A 27826-nucleotide genomic window follows, 5' to 3' on the forward strand; every position below is an offset into this window, starting at 1 on the left:
ATGTCATCAGCAAACTTGTCAATGTGATTACTTGGGTGTTTGGCTGTTCAGTCATGAATGAGCAGAGTGTACAGCAACAGGCTCAGCACACAGCCCTGGGGGGCACCCGTGTTGAGGATGATGGGGAGAAAGAAGCAGTTATGCATCCTGACCTTCTGAGGTCTGTTCGTTAGAATGTCTAGCACACAGTTGCACAGTGATGTGATTAGACCAGGGGTGGGCAAACTTTTTGACTTGAGGGCCACAAAGGGTTCTAAGATTTGACAGGGGGGCCGGACCAGGAGCAGATGGACGGAGTGTTTTGGTAATACAACTCATAAGAGAAAATAAAATATCATGGGATATGTAGAAAACATGTGCTTTAATTTCAATTGAAAATGAACACATGGATTACAACAAAATATCTGTCTTTGAAGTCCCATGGTATTTAGCTATTTATTGAAATGACTTTTAAAACACTGAAAATTAAATGAATAAAATACAGCTTTTTTTAATAGTAACAGTTATTATTTTAAAGCACTGAAAATTCTGTTATCCTTCAAGATATTATCATCATTACTCTCCTCCTGACTGTCTTTATTTCAAAAACGGTAGGAGATGCAGGTCTACTTGTCCTGCTCCTTCTTATTCAATTGTCCCCTGTGCCAAAACTCAACAACGACCCGCACAATGACAGAACAGTATGCGGAGCGCGTTATTTGATCTGGAGCGCATGTTTTATTTTGAGAACGTACGTGCACCTGCGCACTACTCATGTCCATCACTTAACAGAAATGACATGTAACATGTAAGGCTTATTGAAAAAAATATTTTCAAATGCATTTTTTACATAACACAACGAAGAAACTTATTTTTAATTTCAGTGGGAACAGTGTTGTTGGTCTCCCTTTTTAGCCAGCACATCAAAGTCTGGATTTAGTTTTGTTGTGGCGATTCTCAGGATGGATCTGAGGTGCTGGTCAGTTAACTTGGATCTGTGGCTGGCTTTGTTGATGTTCATGACGCTGAACGCCTGTTCACACAAATAGGTCGAGCCGAACAAAGAGTAAAGCGCAAATGTGGAGTAATACGCTGCTCCTCAACAAAGGTCAATGTGTAGCGGTGTGCAGCGCTAAAATTACGACACGGAGTCGGTAACTGCAGTCGAAGAAAAAAACTTTATTCGAAATCCCCAGCCTCACTTTAAGCCTCCCTCAACCTGCCCCCCTGCGCAGAGGCTCCAAAGCTCTGTGCTCACAAATCCCCGCAGGCTATCTCCCTTAGCTGGAACGCTGGCTAATTGTGAGCCGGTTCGGATGTGCCAGGAAATGGGTCGCCACAAATGTATATAGAGTGCGTCATCTATTGGGAAAACGCCAGAATTGCGGGGAAAAAACGTTAACAAGGTTTATTAATATAATTTCATCAAGTTCTGCTGGCCGGATTAAAAAGCTTAACGGGCCGCATATGGCCCGCGGGCCGTAGTTTGCCCATGCCTGGATTAGACAAAGGATTAAGAGTTTGTTCACCAAGCTGTGTGGGACAATAGTGTTAAATGCCAAACAAATCCAAAAATGGCATTTTGACATAAGTGTCCTCATGTTCCAGATATGTCAGGGCCAGGTGCATGTCAGAAGTTATGACATCTGTCGTAGAGCAGTTCTTTTGGTTTATTGTGGGGGAGAGGGGAGGAGTATGCGCTTCAAGCACCTTGGCTGAGCTGCTGCAACCTATCTTTGCCTGGGCCTTATGTTAACCCTTGCCTTGCCACAACATCCACGATACCTTCTAATGATTAGCATATATATGCCAATACTCACCCAAAGCAGTTTTTGATACATGGTCACAAAACTAGGAAGGACTTTGGCTTCAAATGGCACAAACATGTAAGAGTTTACCTGGTCTTGGTAAGGTTGTTTCAAATTCAATGTTTAAAATCAGAGCCGGAGAAATCCAAAATCCAGACAGCACAGCTTGAAAAATACTTTAATGATGGTTAGTCCATTAGAAACCAATATGAGTGGAAAAGGTACAAAAATGTTGTGACTGAGACAAAAATATTTTCAATACTTCATCACAAGCAACAACTTCAGAAAGAAAAATGAAGGGCTATGTGAGAGAGAAGGGTTAAATTGATCTTGGAGTAGGTTTTAAAAAAAATTGTCACAACATTGTGGGCCTTAGGTCCTGCACTGTAGTGACTTTTTCTATGTTTTATGTTCTAAATTACCTGTTGAGTCTGTTGTCTTTTGGTTTATGATGTTTGTTTGACTGATGCTTTAATATGTCTGCAGGGAAAGAGACAAACATACAACAACACATTGGCCTCCCGACGCAAGCGATTAACTGCTCATTTTGAGGATCTTGAGCAATGTTACTTCTCAACCAGGTTATCTTGTTTATCAGGTAAAATTCTTACTTCCATAGAGTAATGCTATGTAGAAATGAACCCTTCAGCCCACCCTGTCCATACTAACCATTTTCACCAAGTAAACTGACTGTGTCCTTCTGTGCCTTATCTTTTTATTTTTTTGTTAAAGTGTTTCTTAAACATAGTAATTGCATCTGATTCCATCACTACCTTTAACAGTACATTTGAGATATCAACTCTTGGTGTAAAAGAAACTTGCCCCTCAAATCCCCTTGAAAATGTTTTCCTCTCACCCAAAATCTGTGCACTCTTGTTTTTGATACAGTGGTGCTGGAAAGTTTGTGAACCCTGTAGAATTTTCTCTATTTTTGCGTAAGTATGACCTAAAATGTGATCAGATGGTCATGCAAATCCTAAAACTAGATAAAGGGAACCCAATTAATTAAATAACACAAAAACATTATTCTTCAGCTATTATTGAGAAAAATAATCCAATATAACACTTATTTGTTGAAAAAAGTGTGTGAACCTTTGCTTTCAGTAACTAGTGTGACCCCCTTGTACAGCAATAACTTAAACCAAACATTTCCAGTAATTGTCCTGCACATCAGCTTGGAGGAATATTAAGCCATTCCTCCTTGCAAAACAGCTTCAATTCTGGGATGTTGGTGGGTTTCCTCGTGTGAACTGCTTGCATAACACTTCTGTAAGATTAAGATCAGGACTTTGACTCAGTCATTCCAAAACAAGAATTTTTTTCTTTTTAACCATTCTGTTGTTAATTTACTCTTGTCTTTTGAGTCATTCTTTTGTTGCAATATTCAACTTCTATTAAGCTTCCTGATGGACTGCTATCCTGACATTCTCCTATAAAATGTCCTGATACAATTTTGAATTCATTGACCCCCTTAATGATTGCAAGTTGTCCAGGACCTGAGGCAGCAAAGGAGCCTCAAACCATGATACTCCTTCCGTCGTGCTTCACAGAATGAGGTTTTGGTGTCGGAGTGCAGTCCCCTTTTTCCTCCAAACATAGTGAAATTTCAAGTTTTGTCTCATCTGTCCACAGAACATTATTCCTGAAGTGGTGTAGAAAATCCAAGTGGTCGTTTGCAAACTGGAGACATGCCGCAATTTTTTTTGAGAGTAGTGGTTTCCTTCGTGGTGTCCTTCCATGAACACCATTCTTGTTCAGCGGTTTTCTTACAGTGGGCACTTGAACAGAGACTTGAGCAAGTTCTAGAGATTTATGCAGGTCTTTTGCTGTTACCCTTGTGTTCTTTATCACCTCGTTCAGCATTGCATGGTGTGATCTTTGCAGGATGCCCACTCCTCAGGAGAGTAGCAATGGTACTGAGTTTTCGCCATATGTAGACAATCTTTCTTGCTGTGGACTGATGATCACTCTGGTCTTCAGAAATGCCTTTGTAGCCTTTTCCAGCTTCTTGCATCTGCAATTCTTCTCAGGTCCACTGAAAGTTGTTTTGATCAAGGCGTGCACGTAAGCGGAACTTTCTTGAGGAGAGAAGGCTCTGTCAGTAACATGACTGTGTGTCTCTTTTATAAGGCAGGGCATTTCTGCAACCCACATGTCCAATCTCATCCTGTAGATTGGAACACCTGACTCCAAATAGCTTTTGTAGAAGGCATTACCCCAGATATTTGCATAGTTTTTTGAACATAGTCTGTGATTGTTTAAATTGTACGCTCAATACTGATGAGAAGTACATTTGTTAGTGTATTATTAGTTTAAGCAGATTGTGTTTGTCAATTATTGTGACTTAGATTGAGAATCGACCACACTTTAATTGATGCAGAAAATCTACAAACCACACTTCCGGTCTCATCTCATTGATTGGAACACCTGACTCCAAATGGTTTTCTTAGAGGCCATTACCCCAAAGATTCAATCACAAACAAGAGAAAATCTGCAAATGCTGGAAATCTAAGCAACATACACAAAATGCTGGAGCAACTCAGCTGGCCAGGCAGCATCTATGGAAAGAATGTTTTGGGCCAAGACACTTTGGTAGGGCCCTAGAGGTTCATGTACTTTTTCCAACAAGTGGATGTAATATTGGATAATTTTTCTCAATAAACAATGAACAAGTATAATGTTTATTGTGTTTATTTAATTAGGTTCTCTTTATCTAGTTTTAGGACCTGTGTGAAGATCTGATCACATTTTAGATCATATTTATGGAGAAACAAAAAAAATTCAACAGGGTTCATTAACTTTCTAGTACCACTTTATACATCCTTTTCATTGGTAAAACATTTTAACTGTTCAGTCTATGCCTGTTGTAATTTTTTTATACTGCTCTCATGTTGGCCTCCTTTGCTCAACGGAGTACAAGCTCAGTCATTTCAGATGTGATATATCAAGATGTGAATATCAGCACATTTTCCTTGGTGAAAAGCAAGGCTAGATGATGTAGCAAATCATAGATGATGAAGAATATTGAGACTGTTCAGCAAAAATGAGGCATGGGTTAGGTATAGGCAGCTGGGATCAAGTAATTCCCTCAATGAATACAAGTGAGAAAGAAATCAAAAGTGCAAAAAAGGAAATGAGATGGCTTTGGCAGAGAAGTTTAAGGGAAATCCAAAGGACTTCAATAACACCTTTTGATAAGGTTCCGCATGATAGACTGCTCTGGGAAGTCGTATCACAAGGGATCCAAGGAGAGCTGGCTAATTGGATACACTTTGAGCTTCCTGGTAGGAAGCAGAGAGATGGTGGAAACTTGTTCTTTGGACTGGAAGTATTCCCCAGGAATTAGTGCTATGGCCATTGCTATATGTCATCTATATTTATGATTTCATTGAGAATATACAAGGCATGGTTAATTTGCAGATAGCTGTAAAATAGGTGGTCTCGTTGACAGTGATGGTTATGAGAAATTACAAAGGGAACTTGATCTGTGTAAGTGTGCTAAGTAATGGCAAGTAGAGTTCAATATGGATGTGTGAAATGTTGCATTTTGGGAATGAGGGTAGGACTTTCACAGTGAATGATAGGGCCCTGAGGAGTGTTGGAAAACAGGTGTATATGGTTCCTGAAAGTGATGTCACATATAGACTGTGTGGAAGGGTTTTGGCACGCAGATCAGGGCACTGAAAATAGCAGTTCAAATGTGAAGTTGCAGATAGTGAGGTCAGATTTGGAATATTGTGTTGCACTTTGGTCACTCTGCTATAGCAAAGATGCCATTTGGGTGAAAAAAGTGTAGAAACTGTATTTGATGGTATGCCATCAAGCATTTGTATCTTCTGCTTCATCAAAAGACAGGAGAGAATTTTCAGAGAGGGATTTTTGATTATGTTGGGTGCTTTCCCAAGGAAGCAGGTAATGTAAACTGAATCCATGGAGAGGAGGCTGGTTTGTATTATGGACTGAGCTGTGTCTTCATCTCTGTAATTTCTTGTGATCTTGGGCAGAGCAGTTGCTACACCAAACTGAAGTTTCTAGCTAAAATGCTTTTTTTGTGCATCTACAAAATTGGTGAAACTCATCAAGACATGTTGAATTTCCTAATTAGTCTTACCCCAATTTAGTACTTTCCCTAGAGCTCTATCTTTAAAGCATCTCCTTCTTGGTTGGACTATCTACATAATGTTTCACAAAACTTGTCTGGATGCATCTAATAAATTCTACCCCATTTAAACCTACTGGGAAATGAAAATTACTGACAGTAACAGCCCTGTTACTTGTACATCTTTGCCTACATATATGTTCCTCTATCTCTTTCGGTATAACTCTGTAGTATATCCCCATCAAAGTGATGCACCTCTATGCATACTGCCTCACTGTATGAGCCCACCACGATGCCCTGTCTTCGTGCAAAAGTGACCCTCTTCCTGATTATTATTCCAACTCTACCACCATTTTTATATCCTTCTGTTGTACTTGAAACATTCAAGCCTGAATCTTTGAACTGCCATTCCTGCTTTTCTCTTGATCAAGTCTCAGTAATGGCCATGACTTTATAATTCTACACTCTAATCCAGGCTCTAGATTCATCTGTCTTGCCTTAATTATCTTTTCATTGAAATAAATACACCAGCCTGTCAGTTCTGCCATGTTCAATAGCCTGTTTTTCCTCTTGCTCAGCTTAATCTCTTTTCTCTCAATCCTTTAGCTTGCTGACCTTCTGCTTTGATTCCCACTCCTGTCATGTTAGCTTAAATACCTTGCAGAAATCAAGGCACACTGTGCAGGTGCATGGACGTTAGCGAGTTAGACCGGTGGGAAGAACTTTAAAAGAAGACAGCTTTATAGCGTGGGCATTATAGTAGTGGGAGTCAGAGTAGGAGGGCTTTGGCTCAGTGGGTCAAGGCGAGGCAAGTTACCTGTGAAGAATAGGAAGTATGTCTGTGAATCCAGTGTTCTGTACTGGGTGTCAGATGTGGGATGTGCGGGAGACTCCCAGCCTTCTGGACGACCACATCTGTGCCAGGTGCGTCAAGCTGCAGCTCCTTGGGGACTGGGATAGGAAACTGGAGATGCAGCTCGATGACCTTCGTTTGTTCAGGGTAAGTGAGGAGGTGATAGGTAGGAGCTATAGGCAAGTAGTCACACCAGGGCCTCAGGAGACAGATAAGTGGGTAACTGTCAGGAGAGGGAAGGACAAGAGTCAGGTACTAGAGAGTACCCCTGTGTCTGTCCCCCTTAACAATAAGTACTCCTATTTGATTACTGTTGGGGGCGGGGGAATGACCTATCTGGGTGAAGCAACAGTAGCCATGCCTCTGGCACAGAGTGCGGCCCTGTGGCTCAGAAGGATAAGTAAAGGAAGAGGAAGGCAGTAGTGATAGGGGACTCTATAGTTACGGGGTCAGACAGCCAGTTCTGTGGATGCAAGAAAGAAACAGGGATGGGAGTTTGCCACCCAGTTGCCAGGATCTGGATATTTCTGATCGTGTCCACAATATCCTGAAGTGTGAAGGTGAATATTCAGAGGTCGTGATACATACTGGTACCAACAACATGGGTAGGAAAAGGAAGGAGGTCCTGAAAACAGACTGCAGGGAGTTAGGAAGGAAGTTGAGAAGCAGGACCTCAAAGGTAGTAATCTCAGGATTGCCCCCATACCACACGACAGAGTATAGGAATAGAGTCAGGTGGAGGATAAATGTGCGGCTGAGAGATTGGAGCAGGAAGCAGGAATTCAGATTTCTGGATTATTAGGGCCTCTTTTGGGACAGGAGTGACTTGTACAATAAGAGCGGGTTCCACATGAATCTGGAGGGGACTAGTATCCTGGCAGGGAGGTTGCTAAGGCTGTTGGGGAGTGTTTAAGCTACAATTGCTAGGAGGCGAACCAAACTGAAGAGACGGAGGAAGGGGCGTTAGTTCACAAATCGAGAAAGCTTATAGACAGTGTGTGAGGGAGGATAGGCAGGTGATAGAGAAGGGATGCGCTCTGACTGATGGTTTGAGATGTGTCTATTTTAATACAAGCAGTATCATGAACAAAGTGGATAAGCTTAGAGTGGATCTGTGCTTGGAGCTATGATGTTATGGCCACTACAGAGACTTATATGGCTCATGGGAGGAATGGCTAATTGGGGGGTCAGGCTTTAGATGTTTCAGAAAGGACAGGGAGGGAGACAAAGAGGTGGGGCCGTGACCCTGCTGATCAGAGATAATGTCACGGCTGCAGAAAAGGAGGGAGTCATGGAGGGATTGTCTACTGAGTCTCTGTGGGTGGAAGTTAGGAACAGAAAGGGGTTAATAACTCTACTGGTTTTTTTGACCACCCAATAGTAACAGGGACATCGAGGAGCAGATAGGGAGACAAATTCTGGAAAGATACAGATTTTACAGGGTTGTCATGGTGGAAAATTTTAATTTTCCTAATATTGATTGGCATCTCCCTGGAGCAAGAGGTTTAGAGAGGAATTTGTTATGTGTGTTCAGGAAGGTTTCCTGATAGAATATGTAGATAAGCCTACAAGAGGAGAGGCTGTACTTGACCTGGTATTGAGAAATGAACCAGGTCAGGTGTCAGGTCTCTCAGTGGGAGAGTATTTTGGAGATAGTGATCCCAATTCCATCTCCTTTACTATAGTATTTGAGAGGGATAGGAACAGACAAATTAGGAAAGCGTTTCATTGGAGTAAGGGGAAATATGAAGCTATCAGGCAGGAACATGGAAGCATAAATTAGGAACAGATGTTTTCAGGGAAATGTACGGCAGAAATGTGGGAGATGTTCAGGGGATTTCATGTCCACAATATCCTGAAGTGGGAAAGTGAACATCCAGAGGTCGTGATACTTATTGGTACCAACGACATGGATAGGAAAAGGGAGAAGGTCCTGAAAACAGACTGCAGGCAGTTAGGAAGGAAGCTGAGAAGCAGGACATCAAAGGTAGTAATGTCGGGTCACACAACTATAGAGTCTCGGGACTCTATAGGAATAGAATCAGGTGGAGGATAAATCTGTGGCTGAGGGATTGGAGCAGGGGGCAGGAATTCAGATCTCTGGATCATTGGGACCTCTTTTGGGGCAGGAGTGACCTGTACAATGAGAATCGGTTGCACATGAATCTGAAGGGGACTAGTATCCTGGCAGGGAGGTTGCTAAGGCTGTTAGGGAGAGTTCTGCATAGGGACCTTCCAGTGAGGCTGGGAAAGGATGGTAGGGTACAGGAACCATGGTGTACAAAGGCTGTTGTAAATCTAGTCAAGAAGAAAATCTTGACAAAAGGTTAAAAAAAAAACTATCTAATGATAAACCTCCAGAAAATTGTAAGGCTAGCAGGAAGGAGCTTAAGAATGAAATTAGGAGAGCCAGAAGGGACCATGAGAATGCCTTGGCAGGCAGGATGAAAGACAACCCCAAGGCATTCTACAAGCGTGTGAAGGGCAAGAGGATGAGATATGAGAGAATAGGACCAATGATGTGTGACAATGGAAAAGTGTGCATGGATCTGGAGGAGATAACGGAGGTACTTAATAGGCAAACATGAGGAAATCTACAGATGCTGGAAATTCAAACAACACACGCAAAATGCTAGTGGAACACAGCAGGCCAGACAGCATCTATAGGGAGAAGTGCTGTTGACGTTTCGGGCCGAGACCCTTCGTCGGGACTAACTGAAAGGAAAGATAGTAAGAGATTTTAAAGTAGGAGGGGAAGGGGAAAATGCGAAATGATAGAAGACCGAAGGGAGTGGGGTGAAGCTGAGAGCCAGACAGGTGATTGGCAAAAGGGATACAGAGCTAGAGAAGGGAAAGGATCATGGGATGGGAGGCCTAAGGAGAAAGAAAGGGGGAGGGGAGCACCAGAGGGAGATGGCGAACAGGCAGAGTGATGGGCAGAGAGAGAGAGACAAAAAACTAAATATATCAGGGATGGGGTAAGAAGGGGAGAGGCATTAACAGAAGTTAGAGAAGTCAATGTTCATGCCATCAGGTTGGAGGCTACCCAGCCAGTATATAAGGTGTTGTTCCTCCAACCTGTGTGTGGCTTCATCTTGACTCTTGACAGTAGAGGAGGCCATGGATAAACATAACAGAATGGGAATGGGATGTGGAATTAAACTGTGTGCCCACTGGGAGATCCTGCTTTCTCTGGTCTCCCAGTCTGTGTCGGGTCTCACCAATATATAAAAGGCCACACCGGGAGCACCGGATGCAGTATACCACACCGGCCGACTCACAGGTGAAGTGTCGCCTCACCTGGAAGGACTGTCTGGGGTCCTGAATGGTGGTGAGGGAGGAAGTGTAAGGGCAGGTGTTGCACTTGTTCCGCTTGCAAGGATAAGTGCCAGGAGGCACCTTGTCCATTCATTCCCCCCGCCCCGCCCCACCCCCCCCCCCCCCCCCCCCACCATCCCTCTCTCCTGGTACTTATCCTTGCAAGCGTTCCACCAGCATTTTGTGTGTGCTGGAGGTACATAATTGTTTGCTTCAGTGTTCACTACGGAAAAGGACCTTGGCGATTGTAGGGATGTCTTGTAGCGGACTGATAATCTTGAGCAGATATATTCATTAAGAAAGAGGATGTGTTGGAGCTTTTGGAAAGCATCAAGTTGGATAAGTCACTGGGACTGGATGAGATTTTCACCTGTCCACTGTGGGAAGTGAGGGAGGGGATTGCTGAGCTTCTGGCGATGATCTTTGCATCATCAATGAGGATGGATTGGAGGGTTGCAGACATTGTTCCCTTATTCATGAAAGGGAGTAGGGATAGCCCAGGAAATTGTAGACCAGTGAGTCTTACTTCAGTGGTTGGTAAGTTGATGGAAAAAATCCTGACAGGCAGGATTTATGAACATTTGGAGAGGCATAATATGATTAGGAATAGTCAACATGGCTTTGTCGAAGGTCGGACATGCCTTGCAAGCCTAATTGAATTTTTTGAGGATGTGACTACATACCTTGAAGGTAGAGCAGTAGATGTAGTGTATATGGATTTCAGCAAGGCATTTGATAAGGTACCTCATGCAAGGCTTGTTGAGAAAGTAAGGAGGTGTAGGATCCAAAGGGACCTTGCTTTGTGGATCCAGAATTGGCTTGCCCACAGAAGGCAAAGAGTGGTTGTAGACAGGTCATATTCTGCATGGAGGTTGGTGAGCAGTGGTGTACCTCAAATATCTGTTCTGAGACCCCTTCTATATGATTTTCATAAATCAGCTGGATGAGGAAGTGGAGGGATGGGTTAGGAAATTTGCTGATGACACAAAGATTGGGCTGTCAGAGGTTACAGCAGGACTTGATAGGACTGGGCTGAGAAATGGCAGGTGGAGTTCAAGCCAAGTAATGTGAGGTGGTTCACTTTATAGACCAAACTTGATGGCAGAATATAGTATTAATGGCATTCATGACTTGGCATTATAGAGGATCAGAGGGATCTTGGGGTCTGTGTCCTTAGGACACTCAAAGCTACTGCGCAGGTTGACTGTGTGGTTAAGAAGGCATTGCCTTTAGCAACTGTGGGACAGAGTTCAAGAGCCGAGATGTTATAGCTGGATTGTACCCTGGTCAGACTCCACTTGGAGTACTGTGTTCAGTTCTGGTCACCTCACTACAGGAAGGATGTGGAAACTAGAAAGGGTGCAGAGGAGATTTAGGAGTATGTTGTCTGGATTGAGGAGCATACCTTACGAGTTTAGGTTGAGTGAACTCGGCCTTTTATTTTTGGAATGACGGCGGACGAGACGTGACCTGATAGACATGTATAAGATACTGAGAGGCATTGATCATGTGGATAGTCAGAGTTTTTCCCAGGGCTGAAATGGCTAACATGAGAGGGCACAGTTTTAAGGTGCTGGGAAGTTGGTACAGAGGAGACATCGGGGTAAATTTTTTATGCAGAGATCGGTGAGTGCATGGAATGAGCTGCTGGTGATGGTGGTGGAAGCGGATACGATAGGATCTTTTAAGAGACTCCTGGATAGGTACATGGGGCTTAGAAAATTGAGGGCTATGAGTAACCCTAGGTAATTTCTAAAGTAAGTAAGTGTTCGGCGTAGCTTTTGGGCTGAAGGGCCTGTATTATGCTAGAGGTTTTCTATGTTTCTATAAATAGTTGTGCCCCTCCAGTTTATTTGCCTCTTGTACAGGTGCAGCCTTCCCTTTTAAGAGAGCCAAATGATCTGTGAACCTGAATCACTCCCTCTTGCATCAGCTCATTAGCCAGGCAATTGACTGTACTATTTTCCTTGTTTTCATTGTGCTCATATGCCATACAAGAAGTAATCCTGACTTCCTTGTTTTTATTTAACTTTCTACCTAACTCCTTAAATTCTCTTTAATGGACCTCATCTGTCTTCATACCTATGTCATGGCCAATATGGGCTGCGACCTCTGACTGCTCACCCTCCCCTTTCAAAATGTTCTGTTCCCACTTGGTGACATCCTTTATCCTGGCAGCAAAGAACCAAAGAACTTCTGTCTCTACTACTGACCAAAGAGTCCTCTAAAACTATTGCTCACCGAGGCTTTGACCTACCCCGCTGTACAACAGAGCCCATCATGCTGCTGTTGCTTTACTATGAGAGGCCTTTCTTCCTCTCACCTCCCTATTGTATTCAGAATGATGTACTGGTTGGAGAGGGGGACAGCCATAGGAATCATTTGCATTCTTCCCTGCCTACCCCTCTTGGCAGTCACCATTATCTAGCAAGATAGGGTCTTTATTTTTGCCATCTTTGTCTTTGACCCTCACCAAACATGCTGTCCGTCAATTCATGCTAACTCTTTTAAAAGACTCCTACTTGTCAGAGATTTTTTTTAAACTGCATGCCTTTGCTTCCAGTCTACATTCCAAATCTTTATTGAAATCAGCCTTCCCCCAATTTAGGACTTCAACTTGAGTAACAACCTTAAACCCATTTCATAATAACCTTACAACTTATGGAATTATGAATTTATGAAGTGTTCCCAATTGAGAGTTCTAACGCTTGCCCAGTTTTATTTCCTAAAAACGTGATTAAGCACAGGCCTTCTCTGGGAGGATTATCTACACCATTGACTCAAAAATCAATCTTGCTTAAACACTGCCTATCTCCTTAACCATATATATATTTGAGTTAAACATGTATTGCAATTTAAATTTTCCATACTGTTTAAAGCTACTGGATAACTAATGGTGGAAATGGCTTTTTTCCCTCAACACCTTCCAAGTCAACCACCTGGAGTTCATAGGTGGTCAGTTGGAGTTCCCATCCACTGTCATTGCCTGAGGATAACAAACTGCAACATCAGTTGGCACTTTATTTTTGAAGTTGCTTTCTCAGACCATGCTGTGTGAAAATCACCAGTATATTTGTAACAGAGTGATTAAAGGGACATCTGGTATCAGTTTGCTGACTGAGTTCATCCAGTCCAGTATTGGTCAGATTCATTGAGGTTATAGTTATGTCACTGTTAGGAACAGAGGTAAGACTGATTCTTTGTATTACATATTACAGATGAAACCAGATCAGTCAATCAGCTGGAAGAATTTCAGGAGTGTCTTTCAAAGTTTACACGGTACAGCTCAGTAAGACCCCTTGCCACCCTCTCCTACGCCAACGACTTGTACAATGGCTCAAGTATTGTTTCTAGGTGAGTTGGGCAGATTGATTGCACATGGATTGGACCTGAAACATGGAGGATGGGGTTGGGACTGCTAGGAGGGTTTGCAGCCAGGTGTGGTCCTTGGGAGAGAAAAGCTGCTGTGACAAAGCATCTTTCTTGTGGTTGTATTTGTTGTAAGGACTATGATAGTCCTGAACAGCTCTTGTGCTACCTGATTATCTATAGTTTGCTGATGATTCCCATATGGTTTCAAATAACAATGAGCTGGGCTACAGGAAAGAGATGAGAACATTGTAACATGGTGTCATGGCAACAACTTTTCCCTTAAAGTCAACAAAACTGAGAACTGGTCATTGAGTTCTGGAAGGGGGTAGTGCACCTGCTTCTGCTAACAGTAGTGGTGATGAGACTGAAGATTTTGAAAGCTTCAAGTTTCTTGGAGTGAACATTACCAATAACCTGTCTCGGTCCAACCATGCAGATGCCATGGCCAAGGAAGCTCAGCAATGTTTCTGCTTCCTTAAAGGCTTAAGAGATTTGGCATGGCCCTGTCAACCCTTACCATGCTTTATTGATGCACCATAGAAAGCAGTCTATCTAGATACATCACAGTTCGTTATGGCAGCTGCTCTGCTCATAAAAGCAAGAAACTGCAAAGAGTCATGCACATGGCTGAGTACATCACAGAAACCAAGACTCAAGATAGTTTAATGTCATTTCCTGTACTCAAGTATAAGGAAAATGAAATAGTTACAAAAAAAACACAAGATAAAGAACACTAATAAAAAAAGTAAAAAAACACAATAAATATAGACACTGTCCATAAAGTGACATTGGGCTGTACATGAGGTTACTTAGGGAAATAATCAAATAATGGTGGAGTTAGTAGGTGGAGGTCATATCAGTCTTTTTTTTGTTTGGGAAATTTATTTATTTGTTGAGTCTAGTGGTCCTACCATGGATACTACATTGCCTCCTCCCTGAAGGGAATGTGACAAACAATCCATGAGCAGGGTGTGTGGGATCCTTCATGATATTACTGGCCCGTTTCTGGCACCCTTTTGTATATACAGTGGCATACAAAAGTTTGGTCACCTTGGTCAAAATTTCTGTTACTGTGAATAGCTAAGCGAGTAAAAGATGACCTGATTTCCAAAAGGCATAAAGTTAAAGATGACACACTTCTTTAATATTTTAAGCAAGATTGCTTTTTCATTTCCATCTTTTACATTTCAAAATAACAAAAAAGGAAAAGGGCCCGAAGCAAAAGTTCAGGCACCCTGCATGGTCAGTACTTAGTAACACCCCCTTTGGCAAGTATCACAGCTTGTAAATGCTGTCTGTAGCCAGCTAAGAGTCTTTCAATTCTTGTTTGGGGGATTTTCACCCATTCTTCTTTGCAAAAGGCTTCTAGTTCTGTGAGATTCCTGGGCCGTCTTGCATGCACTGCTCTTTTGAGGTCTATCCACAGATTTCTGATGATGATTAGGTTAGGGGACTGTGAGGGCCATAGCAAAACCTTCAGCTTGCGCCTCTTGAGGTAGTCCATTGTAAATTTTGAGGTGTGTTTAGGATCATTATCCTGTTGTAGAAGCCATCCTCTTTTCATCTTCAGCTTTTTTTTTTACAGTTGGTGTGATGTTTGCTTCCAGAATTTGCTAGTATTTGATTGAATTCTTTCTTCCCTCTACCAGTGAAGTGTTCCCTGTGCCACTGGCTGCAACACAACCCGAAAGCATGATTAATCCACTCTTGTGCTTAACAGTTGGAGAGGTGTTCTTTTCAAGAAATTCTGTACCCTTTTTTCTCCAAACATACCTTTGCTCATTGCAGCCAAAAAGTTCTATTTTAACTTCTTCAGTCCACAGGTCTTGTTCCCAAAAAGCATCAGGCTTGTTTAGATATTTCTTTGCGAACTTCTGACACTGAATTTTGTGGTGAGGGCGCAGGAGAGGTTTTCTTCAATGACTCTTCAATGAAGGTTATATTTGTGCAGGTGTCGCTGCACAGTAGAACAGTGCACCACCACTCCAGAGTCTGCTAAATCTTCCTGAAGGTCTTTTGCAGTCAGATGGGGGTTTCTATTTGCCTTTCTAGCAATCCTACAAGCAGTTCTCTTGGAAAGTTTTCTTGGTTTTCCAGACCTCAACTTGACCTCCACCGTTCCTGTTAACTGCCATTTCTTAATTACATTATGAACTGAGGAAACGGCTACCTGAAAACACTTTGCTATCTTCTTATGGCCTTCTCCTGCTTTGTGGGCATTATTTATTTTAATTTTCAGAGTGCTAGGCAGCTGCTTCATGGAGCCCATGGCTGCTGATTGTTGGGAGAAGGTTTGAGGAGTCAGGATATTTATAAAGCTTTGAAATTTGCATCATTTGGCCTTTCCTAACAATGACTGTGGACATGCCATAGGCCTAACAAGCTAATTAAGGTCTGAGACCTTGGTAAAAGTTACCTGAGAGCTCAAATCTCTTAGGGTGCCCAAGCTTTTGCATGGTGCTCCTTTCCTTTTTCCCCCCCACTCTAAAATTGTACAAAACAAAAATAATAGTTATCTTGCTTAAGATGTTGAAAAGAATGTTTCACCTTTAACTTTATGACTTTTGGAGATCAGTTCATCTTCTACTCACTTTAATGTTCACAGTAACAGAAATTTTGACCAGGGGTGACCAGACTTTTGCATGCCACTGTATATCCTTAATGTCAACTAGGCTGGTGCCAGAGAGGGCATATAGAACTAGCCTCCCTTCTGACTGACTGTATTTCTCATTGCTTTAGTAAAACAGCCAGCATAATTAAATACTCCACACACACAAGCCTTTCTCTCTACTCCCCTCTAGCATCAGGCAGAATATATTAAAATCTGAAAATGTGTACCACCAGACTCAGAGACAGCTTCTACCCCTCTGTCATAAGACAATAAAATGTATCATTTGTCTGATAGGATGCATTCTTGTCTTGATCTTGTACCTTATTGTTTACCTACACTGCAGTTTCTCGGTAGTTAGACTTTATTCTGCATTCTGTTACTGTTTTATCTTGTGTGACCTCAATCGTGTTGTGTAATGTATTAATTTCTATGAACAGTATGCAGGGCTAGTTTTTCACTGTAGCTTGGTACGTGTGGCAATAATAAACAATTCCAATGATTATTATTCTGATACCTCTCATTGCAGAGTGTCGGTTAATCCCTTTTGTCCTTTCACTTCACCTCTTACAATTTGTTTGAAATTTCCTCCTTTTGCCTTGCAGCATTGAATTTGATCGAGATTGTGATTATTTTGCCATTGCTGGTGTAACAAAGCGGATAAAGGTGTTTGAATATGGGACAGTGATCCAGGATGCTGTTGATATTCATTATCCGGTTAATGAAATGACATGCAATTCTAAAATCAGGTGAGTACATTATATAATCGCAGGTCTGTTTCTAAGTGTCAGCAGAGTTGATCGCTGACAGAGATAGCAGAGTGGATGAAAAAGATAACGGGATTACAGAAAACTGGCTGATAATGGATATTGAGGCTGTGGTTAGGGAACAGGAGGAATTGTATGTTGGGTGTAGACAGCTGGGATCAAAAATATGATGTAAAAGTGGGATGTAAAAGTATATCAGAATCGGGTTTAATATTACTGGCATATGTTGTGAAATTTGTTTTGCAGGAGCAGTACATTGCAATATATAATAATAAAATCTGTGTTGCAAACAGTTATAATGATCTCCATGGTACATCTGTAGAAATTTGCAAGTGTCTTTGGTGACACATATGAGGTCTCCTGAAGCTCCAAATGAAATATTGCCACTTTCCTGCCTTATTTGTAATTACATCAATATGTTGGGCCCAGGATAGATCTTCATAGATGTTGACACCCAGGTAGTTGAAACTGCTCACCCTTTCCACTGCTGGTTCCATGATGAGGACAGGTGTGTTTTGAAGTCCACACTTAATTCCTTAGTCTTCTTGATGAGTGCAACGCTATTCAACCAGCTGATCTATATCTCTCCTATATGCCGCCTTGTCACCATCTGAAATTCTGCCAACGATTGTTGTGTCATCAACAAATTTATAGATGGCGTTTAAGCAGTGCCTAGACACATACTTGTGGGTGTAGAGAGTAGGACAGTTGGGATAAGCACACATCCTGAGGTGTGCCAGTGTAGATTGTCAATGAAGAGATGTTAATTCGGTTCTGCACTAACTGGCTTCCTGGTGAGGAAGTCAAGGATCCAGTTGCAGAGGGAGGAACAGGCACCCATGTTGTGGTGTTTTATGATTAGAACTGAAGGTATGATTGTGTTGAAAGCATGATAAAAATCAGGAGGATAAAATGTGGACATGAAGCTTTGATAGACATGGTGAATCCAAAGATGCTGAAAGTGTATTAGGTGCTAAACAATATCTAGGTCCCATTATAGATCAATGTGCAGGTACAATTGATGAGCAAGGTGTAAAGTGAAAACTTCTCAGAAGTTGAACATTGAGAATGTCATGGAAGCAAAATAAGGAATACGAGTTCAAAGGGAAGACGAGTGAATCTGCAGATGCTGGAAATAAATATTCGGCCGGGAACGTCGTCATTACCTCCTCCCATAGATGCTGTCTGGCCTGCTGAGTTCTGCCAGCGTTTTGTGTTTTTGAGGAATATGAGTAGTGATTTATTGGAACATACTCATATTATGATAGAGCAGTGCTGGCAATCTTAAGGCATATTAAGGTGTAAAAGTTCCTGAGCGCTGACATTGTGGGAAGGGTGAGAAGAGAATGCAGGGATCCTAGCAGAGAGGTTTGCATCATCTTTAGTCACAGTGAGCTACTGGAAGACTGAAGTATCGCTAATGTGCCATAATTTAAGAAGAGCTGCAAGATCAGTGATGGAAAAGTTAATGGAGGGGTTTCTGAAGAACAGGATCGACCAGCATTTGGAAAGGCAAGGAAGGTCAGCATGAGGGCTTGATGAGGGGAAGGAACTAGATATTGTCCACATGGACTTTAGCAAAGTCCTGCAAGGTGGGCTTGTCTGGCCGGTTAGATCACATGGGATTCAGAGTGAGCTAGCCAGCTGGATACAAAATAGGCTTGGTGGTTGGAGACATGGTGGTAGTATAGGATCATTACTCAGTTGGAAGGTCTGTGACCACAGAGATCGGTGCTGACTTTGTTATTTTTTTTTGTCCAAATCATTAATATAGATGGCAATGTTGTTAACATGATTAGTAAATTTGCAGATAACACCAATTGGTGGAGGTGTGGACAATGAAGAAGGGTTATCTAAAGTTACAAGAAGATATAGACGGTGACATGGACAAAGGAATGGCTGATGAAACTTAACAAATAAAGGTGTGAGGTGCTGCATTTTGGAAAGCAGGGCAAGACCCGACAGGAAATTATAGAGCTCTGGAACGTATCTAGAAAAGAAGAGGGATGTCAGTGTATAGGTATGTAATTCCCCGAGAGTGGTAAAACATAGACCACATGGAGAAGACATTTCGGACTGCTTCCCTTCATTTGATAGGGCACTAAGTACAGAAGCTGGGCATCATGTTGCAACTGTGCAATTTGTTAGTGAGACCACACTTGGAGAATTACACTCATTTCTGGTTGCACCCCCTAAAGGAAAGATATTATTAATGTGGAAATGGTGTGACACTGATTAACTGGACTTGGACAACTCGCATTCATTCCTCCCTCAATCACACTTTATTTATGTGTGCTCAAGGAGAATGACATAGCCCCTGTCAACACACAGCTCTGGTTTGAACAAAGAAATGCCCTTTTTATACAGAAATTGACTAGTTGTATACAAATATTGATCCAGTAGAATCTTTGTGTACTTCCGAATATTTAATTACCAATCATATTACAAAGTTCAGGTATTAATAACCAATTAAATCCATGTGTTAAAGCCAATAATATGTGAGAATTAGTAAAATGTCTATCCAATAGTAAGAGTTGCCCTGGAATCCTTTGTTTGCTTCTTTATCTTGTCTTGGTATGCTCAGTGACCTTGGTTCCCAGGCCTGAACAAAAAGTTTTAGGTTTTCAAGGACCATGTTCAAGGACTGTGTCTCCATGCTGTCTTTGCTTATTTTGACTGTTGTCTTTGTGAGCTTTAACACAGAGAAGGTTTATCTTAAGTTCCTGTAGTCTGGTATCACACATTTTAACCCTTGCTTTTCTGCAACTTCCACAATTCCTCATTTTTTTTTGTCCTGTAACAGACAACACTTTACTGAATTTCAGTAGTGCATAGTCTTTGAAACTCCAGCACAGTTTTATTGAGGGCAATTGGCTGATGACAGTGGCTTGTTGGTTTATAGTAGAGACAGCTGCTCTGTGAGTTATCACACCATAAAGCAGTGGCTTGTTGGTTTATAATAGAGACAGCTGCTCAATGAGTTATTACTCCATAAAGCAATCTCAGGCAAGAAACTAAAAACAAATATCACAGCTAGCAGGAATGCAGCCCTCATTGCCCACTGCAAATGGAACAAGACCAACCTCCCAGAAAGGAGTGGAGCCAGGTGGTGGCCAGGTCCACTGTAACACCTACACACTCTTCTTGACTTTATCTGTTTCAGACTGGATCAGGTTTGCGTACAACACTCCTGGCCAATGATGGCGTAAATACCACCTTCCTTTGCCTGCAGGAAGTCCCAACACCAACTGGTTCTAAAGTGCCACAGAATGGAATGTAAACATCCCAGCTGTGATGTCTTTAATAGCCTTACTGGTATCATGCAATACTAAGTATCTCACTGGCCAATTTCTTCATCACTGATGTTCTCTTGAGCAAGTCGGGCCATCCCACAGAATGAGTAGTATTATTCAGAAATGTTCTGTCTCTGCAGTAGTTCTTCATTGTTGGCCTCACACAGTTATATGCATGAAGATGATGTGTGATACATATGCACCACCTATGCCAGGTAATAACACCCCTCCATGGCTTTAGTTCAGGCCAAAGATCCTGTTCGAAATTAACCAAATTTGGAAAAAGATTGGTGGCATAGCGATTGCACGTATGTTATCCATGCCTGGTTGTATTGGTTAGAGTTATTTATGGGAAATGCAGTCCCCTGCTTGGTTCACGGCTCTAGTCTTGTTATCAAACTAGAAAACAGAACCAAATTCAGTAAGATTCAAATGTATGGGCTGCATTGACAACCCACCTCCTGAATGTATGGGCCTTCTTGAACAAACCCACCAGCTCTACTGGTTGGTATGCAAGGCATATTCATAATTAAGATGAAGAAAAGTGTTAGGAGTCTCAGTATCATGAGACAATTTTGTACTTGGGCAGAAAACACATGCACAGACTATCCAAATTGTATAATGCAAAATGATCACTAAAGATTGCAAGCAGTGTGACCAAAGTTTAGTTAGTCAGTCTTTGTCATCAGGATTGTCTGGCAGCTGGTTCCTTAGTCTTGTGGCACCGCTGGCTTCATGTATAATGCATGGACTTAGGTTGGCTTTTCCTGGACTTTAGAGCATTATATGTGGTTAGCAGAACTTGAAATGGGCTCAAGGCAGTACTTTTGTTGGTAGGCTTTTGCAAGTACTCAAACTCCAGGCTAGGAGGAATGGCACTCTGTAGTTCACATGATCTTCATGGGCTTGAAACACCTGTTGATGGTAACATTTAAGAGTTATGTTAGTACAGGCAGTCCCCGGGTTACGAACGAGTTCCGTTCCTGAGTCCATCTTTAAGTCGGATTTGTATGGAAGTCGGAACAAGTACATCCGGTATTATTTGGTGTCAGTTAGTCAAACGTTTGTCTTAGTATATCATATATATTTTACCTTTCTATGCATATACAACACTTAAGAAACGTATGTATTCCAATAATTAAACCACAGGGTCGGGGGGGGGGGAGGGGTGCAGGGTCAGGGTAAATCTTGCTAAGAAAAATTTAAGCCAAATACAAAGTTACACATTCAACACAGTGTCAATGGCAACGACTTAAAATGGCGGACGGCGCCGTGATCCGACTTTAAATGGCGGACGGCGTTTTCCTTCCTCAGTTCATAAGTACGAGTTGTCCATAAGTCGGACGTTCGTAACTCGGGGACTACCTGTACTATTTGTATCGGGTGACAAATTACAAGTAGTCCAGCATAAGGTGGCTACACCCTCAGAGTCTTGATAGAGGACAAAAAGAGCAAGAGAGAAGGACTTGCTGTGATAGATGTCTGGACTTTCTTCAGAGCAATGTGGTCGTATGCCACTTGGATGTCAGACATGTATATTTGTCTAACACTGTACAAGCCTCTTAAGTTGTTGCAGTTGCTCAACCATAGTAATGATTTGCAGACAAAAAATTGTTAGTAAACTTCCACCACTAAACTTTGGGTTTACCTGAACAAGTGCTTCTAACATGTATAGTTGGGTATACTGTCTCTGAGACCTCAAGTTGTACACTTTCAGGAGACCATCCTAATTGTAAAGGAAAACTCGTCCCCGCAGATTAATCAGTCGATCTTGTGCTACAAAAACTGTTGTTCTTCATATCTGAAAAGCTGATGAGAGTTTACAAGAAAGGGGAAAAGAGACTGAATGTCTGCAAGTCTTCTATACTGATTAATTGCTTAAAAGTGCTCATAACCAATTAGAAGTATAAATTGTGGAAAAACTGATTCCAGTATCAACGAGGAAATCAAATTGTTCGTTTACAGTCAGTGGAATAATGGGTTCTGAAATCTTTACAATGGGTAGAATTGTAATGTGCACATTTTTCAGTACATTCCTGGATAGGGTTGTTTGAAGTAAACTTTGTAATCTGAGGTACTGGTAGTGATGAAAGAGCATGCTGACTGTGAACAAAGTTGCTTTGTTGCTTAGGGCACCTTCGTGCCCAGTGGCCAGACTGTCAGCTAGCAAAACATGGACAAAACGTATACATTCCCTTATTTGTCCCTACTATAGGATAGCTTTTTTTTAAAACCAATATGTACAATATTTTGTCTCTGTCTCCCTTAGCATATTTAACTCTGGGTTAACTAGATCTGACAACGTTGCAAGACACTCACAATTCTACTTGACTCTTCTCATCTCACACAATTAGCAGTATACATTTCCCATAACCTAGGTTGCAGCCCAATAACCATAATACTTATTAAGAGGGGTGTCCCCACCTTGAAAGTTAATCTGAAATACTTCTGAAATAGAATGCGAATGTGTTCAATGTATTAGCATCATCACCTATCTTTTGTGTGGTACTGTCTAACAACAACCTATAGTGCATTTTCTTAAAGCGATTGTATTAGTCTATGGTATATCTGAATCAACATCCCGTTCATTTTCAGCCTGCGGTACCAGTTTTGTTTTAAACACTGAGGTAGATGGTATTATTCCCCTCCTCGCCTTGGTTAATGATGAATATTTCCAATGGAGTGATACAACCAGAAGGTTTTACAATCTTCAGAATGGATTGAACTGCAAACTGAAAGGGAAAAAGGTGGTGGCGTGTGTGTTTTTTTAATCAATTTTGGTGCACAGACATTGGGGTTATGTCGACCATTCTATTTGCCTTGGGAATTCTCATCCATGATCCTAATCGCAGTTTACATAACCACCAGCGGCTGATAGAAGCAAGCACTCACGAAACTACATGGTGTTGTTAGTAAGTAACAGCCCATCCCGATGCATTTCAAATTATCATTGGTGACCTTAATCAGGCTTGTTTGGTGGGGAGGGGGAAACCTGCCTGTTCACCAGCATGTATTCTGTTGCACCAGAGGTCTCAACACACTAGACAACTGCTAAGCTATAGAGATAGTCTATGGTTCTTTTCCAAGACCGCATATTGGTATGGATACGCATATTAACTACTTACATACAGACAGAGCCTAAAAAGCAAGGCTCCAGAGATCAAGACAACTAAGAGGTAGTCATGGGAGGCTTGTCTTGAGTCAGTGGACTGGCCTGTATTCAAGAACTCATCTGAAGATCAGAATGACTACATCAGGGTCATTACAGACTTTATTAAAACAGCTGTGGATGTGTGTGTAAGCACAGAATCGTTCAGGGCTTACCCCAATCAAAAGCCTTGGAGAACAATGAAATCTGGAATTTGTCTAGAACAAGATCAGAGGCATTCAAGTCTGGAGATCAAGAATACTGCAAGAGGTGCAGGTATGATCTCCAGAAAGCCATCTCACAGGCGAAGTGCTGGTTCTGCACTAGACTGGAATCAGCAAGGGTTGCTCGACTGCTATGGCAGGGTTTGAATGCCATAACTTCCTACAAAGTTAAATCTTGCGACATAGGGGACAGCAGAGCTTTGCTTCCAGACGAGCTCAGTGCTTTCTATATTCACTTTGATCACCAAAACAGGGAGGAACCATCGCACACCCCAGTGTCTCCTGAAGATCCTTTGGTCTCAGAGTCTGAAGATGATGTGCAGACTGCCTTCCAGAGAGTGAATCCGAATGGAGTATCTGGCCAAGTTTTGAGGACCTGTGCTCACCAGCTGAATAGTGTATACACAGATATCTTCAACCTCTCGCTTCAGCAGTGTGTGGTAACCACCTGCTTCAAGCAGGCTTCAACTGTACCAGTGGCCAAGAAGATCATGGTAACATGTCTAAATGACAATTGCCTAGTGGCACTTGCAGCTAAGTGATGAAATGTTTGAGATGCTGATGTTGAAATGTATCAGCTCCTTGTTGAGTGGCGACTTGGTTCTGCTGCAGTTTGCCTAACGAAGCAACAGGTCTACTGCAGATATAATTTCACATAACCCTGGAACATCTGGATTGCAATGACGCAAACATCATGATGCTCTTTATTGATTACCGCTCAGCATTTAACACCATCAAAACTCAAAACTAATCAGTAAACTCCTCACCTGGGCCTCAATACCCCCTTTGTGCAGTTGGCTCCTGGATTTCCTCATTTGTCGACCCCAGTCGGTAAGAAAGGGTAAAAACATCTCTTTCACAATCTTCATCAGCAGGAATGTATACTTGGTCTTTGCTCTTCTCGCTTTGCACTTATGACTGTGTAGCTCTACAGTTCCAACAAGTTCTCCAGTCTGTCCTGACTGAGCGCTGCTGTGACATTTCCCTGACCCCTCCCTCCTTTAACTCCTCCTGAGCTGTTGCACTTAAAACAGCAGAACCCTGGAATATTCAGCTGCTAGACCTGCCTGTCCTGCAACTACAAAGAGAAAAAAAAAGGAGGTAGGTCATAGTGGGTCAGAGAATTTTCTTTTCCTTTTCAGTGTGTAAGAAAAAGAATTCTGAAGTGTAAATGATTGTGAATGTGTGAATAGTAGCGTGAGCTCCCTGTTCCAGACCACCTGAGGGGACTCCGGTGAAGTGCATGTTTGAGCAGTATGTCCCAGGGCCTAGAAGAGTTAGGCTTTCAAGGACCATGTTTAGCCTAGGTGACTGCAATATGTCTCCACACTCTCTCATAGTTATCTTGGCTGCTGCATGAATGAGCTTTAACACAGAGAATCTGTGCTACTCGTTTCAGCTGCACAGGTTTTAACCTTTGCTTTACTGCAATTTCCACGGGTACTGAAAAGTTTAATGAAGGTTTTACCAGGACTGGAGGTCTTGAGTAAAAAGTAATTGGCCAAATATTGCTATCTGGTGCATACTGTAGGAGGCTGAGGGGGTAACTTTAAAGAGGTTTACAAAACCATGAGAGACGAAGAAGGTGGATGATCTTTTTCTAATGGTTTGGGAGTCTAACACTATCAAGGATCCGCTTAAGGAAAGGGGATAGATTTATAGGGGACTTGAGAGGCAGGTTTTTGGCACTGAAGGTAATGGAATGAGCTGGCAGAGGAAATGAATGAGGTAGGTGAACTTAGAAGACACTAGGGACACATACATGCATAGGAAATTTTTGGAGAAACATTGGCCAAATACAGCTCAATACATGTCTTAGCATTGATATGGATATAAGGCCTGTTCTGTGCCAAATAACTTGACTCACTAGCCTTTCAGGTACTCACAAGATGCATACCTAATGGTATAATTTTCACTATAAAATTACTCTTCAAAACAGAGAAAAATCTGACAAAAAATATTTTGAGTCTATATCAAAATTGTGCATCCATAATCATTAACAAAAGTCATGTTTTTTTTACTCTAAAGCAGGGTAAAGTTTTTTTTGGTTGAAGTAGAAAGCTGTTGGTCTGAACAGAAATATATTTTTGACAAAATTAAGCACAAAGCTGCTAATGATTGTTCTGATTTGATTGCAGCTGTATCAGCTGGAGCAGCTATCATAAGAACTTGTTAGCAAGCAGTGACTATGAAGGGACAGTGATTCTGTGGGATGGATTCACGGGGCAGAGGTCGAAGGTCTACCAGGTACAGTAACATCTATTACATACTGCTGACTATCTTCTGTTAACAGTAGCATGAGCTGTGAAAGATGGTGTCGTTTGTGAACTTTGGGTTTCATTAATCAATTTCACTTCAATTTGTCACATGTGGATTTTTATCACTAGGTATATGTTAGGTTCTCTGTTTGGAAGGTGCTCATCATCAAGTCTAAACCAGCCATTCATTAGACTGAACCAAAATCAAGGATCTTTTTACCATTTTTAGTGAAATATCAAACATCTAATGAAAGTATTAACAAGGAAGGTGAAATGTGGAAAAAGGAACAAATCTTTTGAGCTTTTGAACCTGCTTTACTCTGCATTGAATTAATGACTGAATGCTGGGTGAAAACCATAACTTGCTTTTGCCCATGTACTTTAAAATTTAGATTAATCTTGGATATAAAATTGGTATTTATAGAAGAGACTTTGAGACTACTTCTCTGTTGAAAGACTTAAATCAAAGGCTTTTGCATTAATGGAAATAATTGCCATATACCAAAGATTTTTCCCCTCAATGTAGCCTCATAACCTAACCCTGGGAGTACAAAAAAAAGTGAAAAAAATTGAAGTGCAGTATATCTAAGGTCAGTATCTGCTGAGAAACGGTCAATGTTTCAAATTCATGGTCATTAGATAGTTATGAGAAATCTAAGTGGCAATTTGTTTAAAGTCAACTTATCCATTCTGAGATGCAGTCCACAGAACTGTTCATTTGGGAACAGTTGTAAAAGAGAAGTAACAAAGTAACAGTGCCAGATTAATTATGCAGTAGTTGAGAAGGGATAGGGTGATGTGCGTGGAGAGCAGTGTTAGGATGCCCTGACCGCCTGGGACATGCCCTCTACTCATTACTATCATCAAGGAGGAGATACAGGAGCCTGACGACAAACATTGTTTTAGGAACAGCTTCCTTCACTCCAGCATCATGTTTTTGAACAGTGTATGAACATTATCCCCCTGTTCTCTTTTGCACTTTTTTTTATTGTGTTACGTATTCAGACAACAATAGGCAAGGGTGTATACAACAAATAACACGTTTATTAAACGCTGTAAATAAACCCCCCAAAAGTAAACAAACACTAACGTAACCGGAAGTCAGTTGCTGTGCGGCAGCTTGAACAGTTCTTAAAGCGACGCAGCTCAAACAGTTCTTAAAGCGATGTTGCAAAAACAGTTCTTTAAAGTAGTATTGCCAAAAGTTCGAAATGCTCACAGTCCATTTAAGGGAGAGACTTTATAAGACGATTTAAATTCTCTTTCACGTCGTTTTGCTTCGTTCCCCGACGTTGAACTTTTCCCACGAAGAATTTACGAAACGAAACGGCTTAAAGGCACTGACCTTTCCTTTATTACACTGCCCTCCATCTTCTGCTATCCCGCAGAGATTAACACGAGAACAGTCACGAATTCCTTCCGAATAAGGATTAAACAAGGTTGAACCCGTTTCACCGTTGAAACTCGATTCTCCTCGATCTTTAACTCCCAAACTCCGATCTTCACTCTCCACTGATTCTCAACTAGCAGTATTGTAAAGAAACTGCTGGCAATGACCTTTTAAACTTTAGGCATTAGATAAAACTTCATCTTTCAACTAAATCACGCAGTCAACATGGCAAATCCAGCCACGAACTGCCTTTCCTCACAGGGTGGGGTCTTCCTTTTATAACCTGTAAAAAAAACCTGTCACATGATCTCTACTGGCGGGAAAATGACGTCACTCCACCATCACAAGACCATTACCTCAAGTCCAGTATAGCTTTAACCCCAGTCACGTGACAAGGGTACCACTGTCATGTGTCACGAGTACGTAACAATTGTAAATGGTAATTTTTTTGATGTATTGCACTGTAATGCTTCCACAAGACCATAAGACAGGAGCAGAATTAGGCAATCTGGCTTACGAAGTTTGCTCTACCATTCCAACATGGATAATTTATTATCCCTCTCAACCCCATTCTCTGGCCTCCCCCCTCCTCCCACCGTAACCTTTGATGCTCTGACTAATCAAAAACATTGACCTTCTCTTTAAATATACTCAATGGCGTCCTCCACAGCTGTCCGTGACAATGAATTCAACAGGTTCACCATCCTTA

The 27826-nt window shown here is 41.7% G+C and overlaps 1 protein-coding gene across 4 annotated transcripts in view; it reads left to right on the plus strand.

Moving 5' to 3' along the window:
- cop1 (COP1 E3 ubiquitin ligase) overlaps positions 1 to 27826 on the plus strand; it is a 167585-nt gene that overhangs the window by 71292 nt on the left and 68467 nt on the right. For all 4 annotated transcript variants that reach the window (XM_059984959.1, XM_059984960.1, XM_059984961.1 and 1 more), the window contains 4 exons: positions 2274 to 2385; positions 13276 to 13411; positions 16643 to 16786; positions 25608 to 25716. In XM_059984959.1, the coding sequence (XP_059840942.1) occupies positions 2274 to 2385; positions 13276 to 13411; positions 16643 to 16786; positions 25608 to 25716 (501 nt within the window). The remainder of the gene's footprint in view (positions 1 to 2273; positions 2386 to 13275; positions 13412 to 16642; positions 16787 to 25607; positions 25717 to 27826) is intronic.

The sequence above is a fragment of the Hypanus sabinus genome, chromosome 11, assembly GCF_030144855.1.
Source record: "Hypanus sabinus isolate sHypSab1 chromosome 11, sHypSab1.hap1, whole genome shotgun sequence".
Classification (NCBI taxonomy): Eukaryota; Metazoa; Chordata; class Chondrichthyes; order Myliobatiformes; family Dasyatidae; genus Hypanus; species Hypanus sabinus.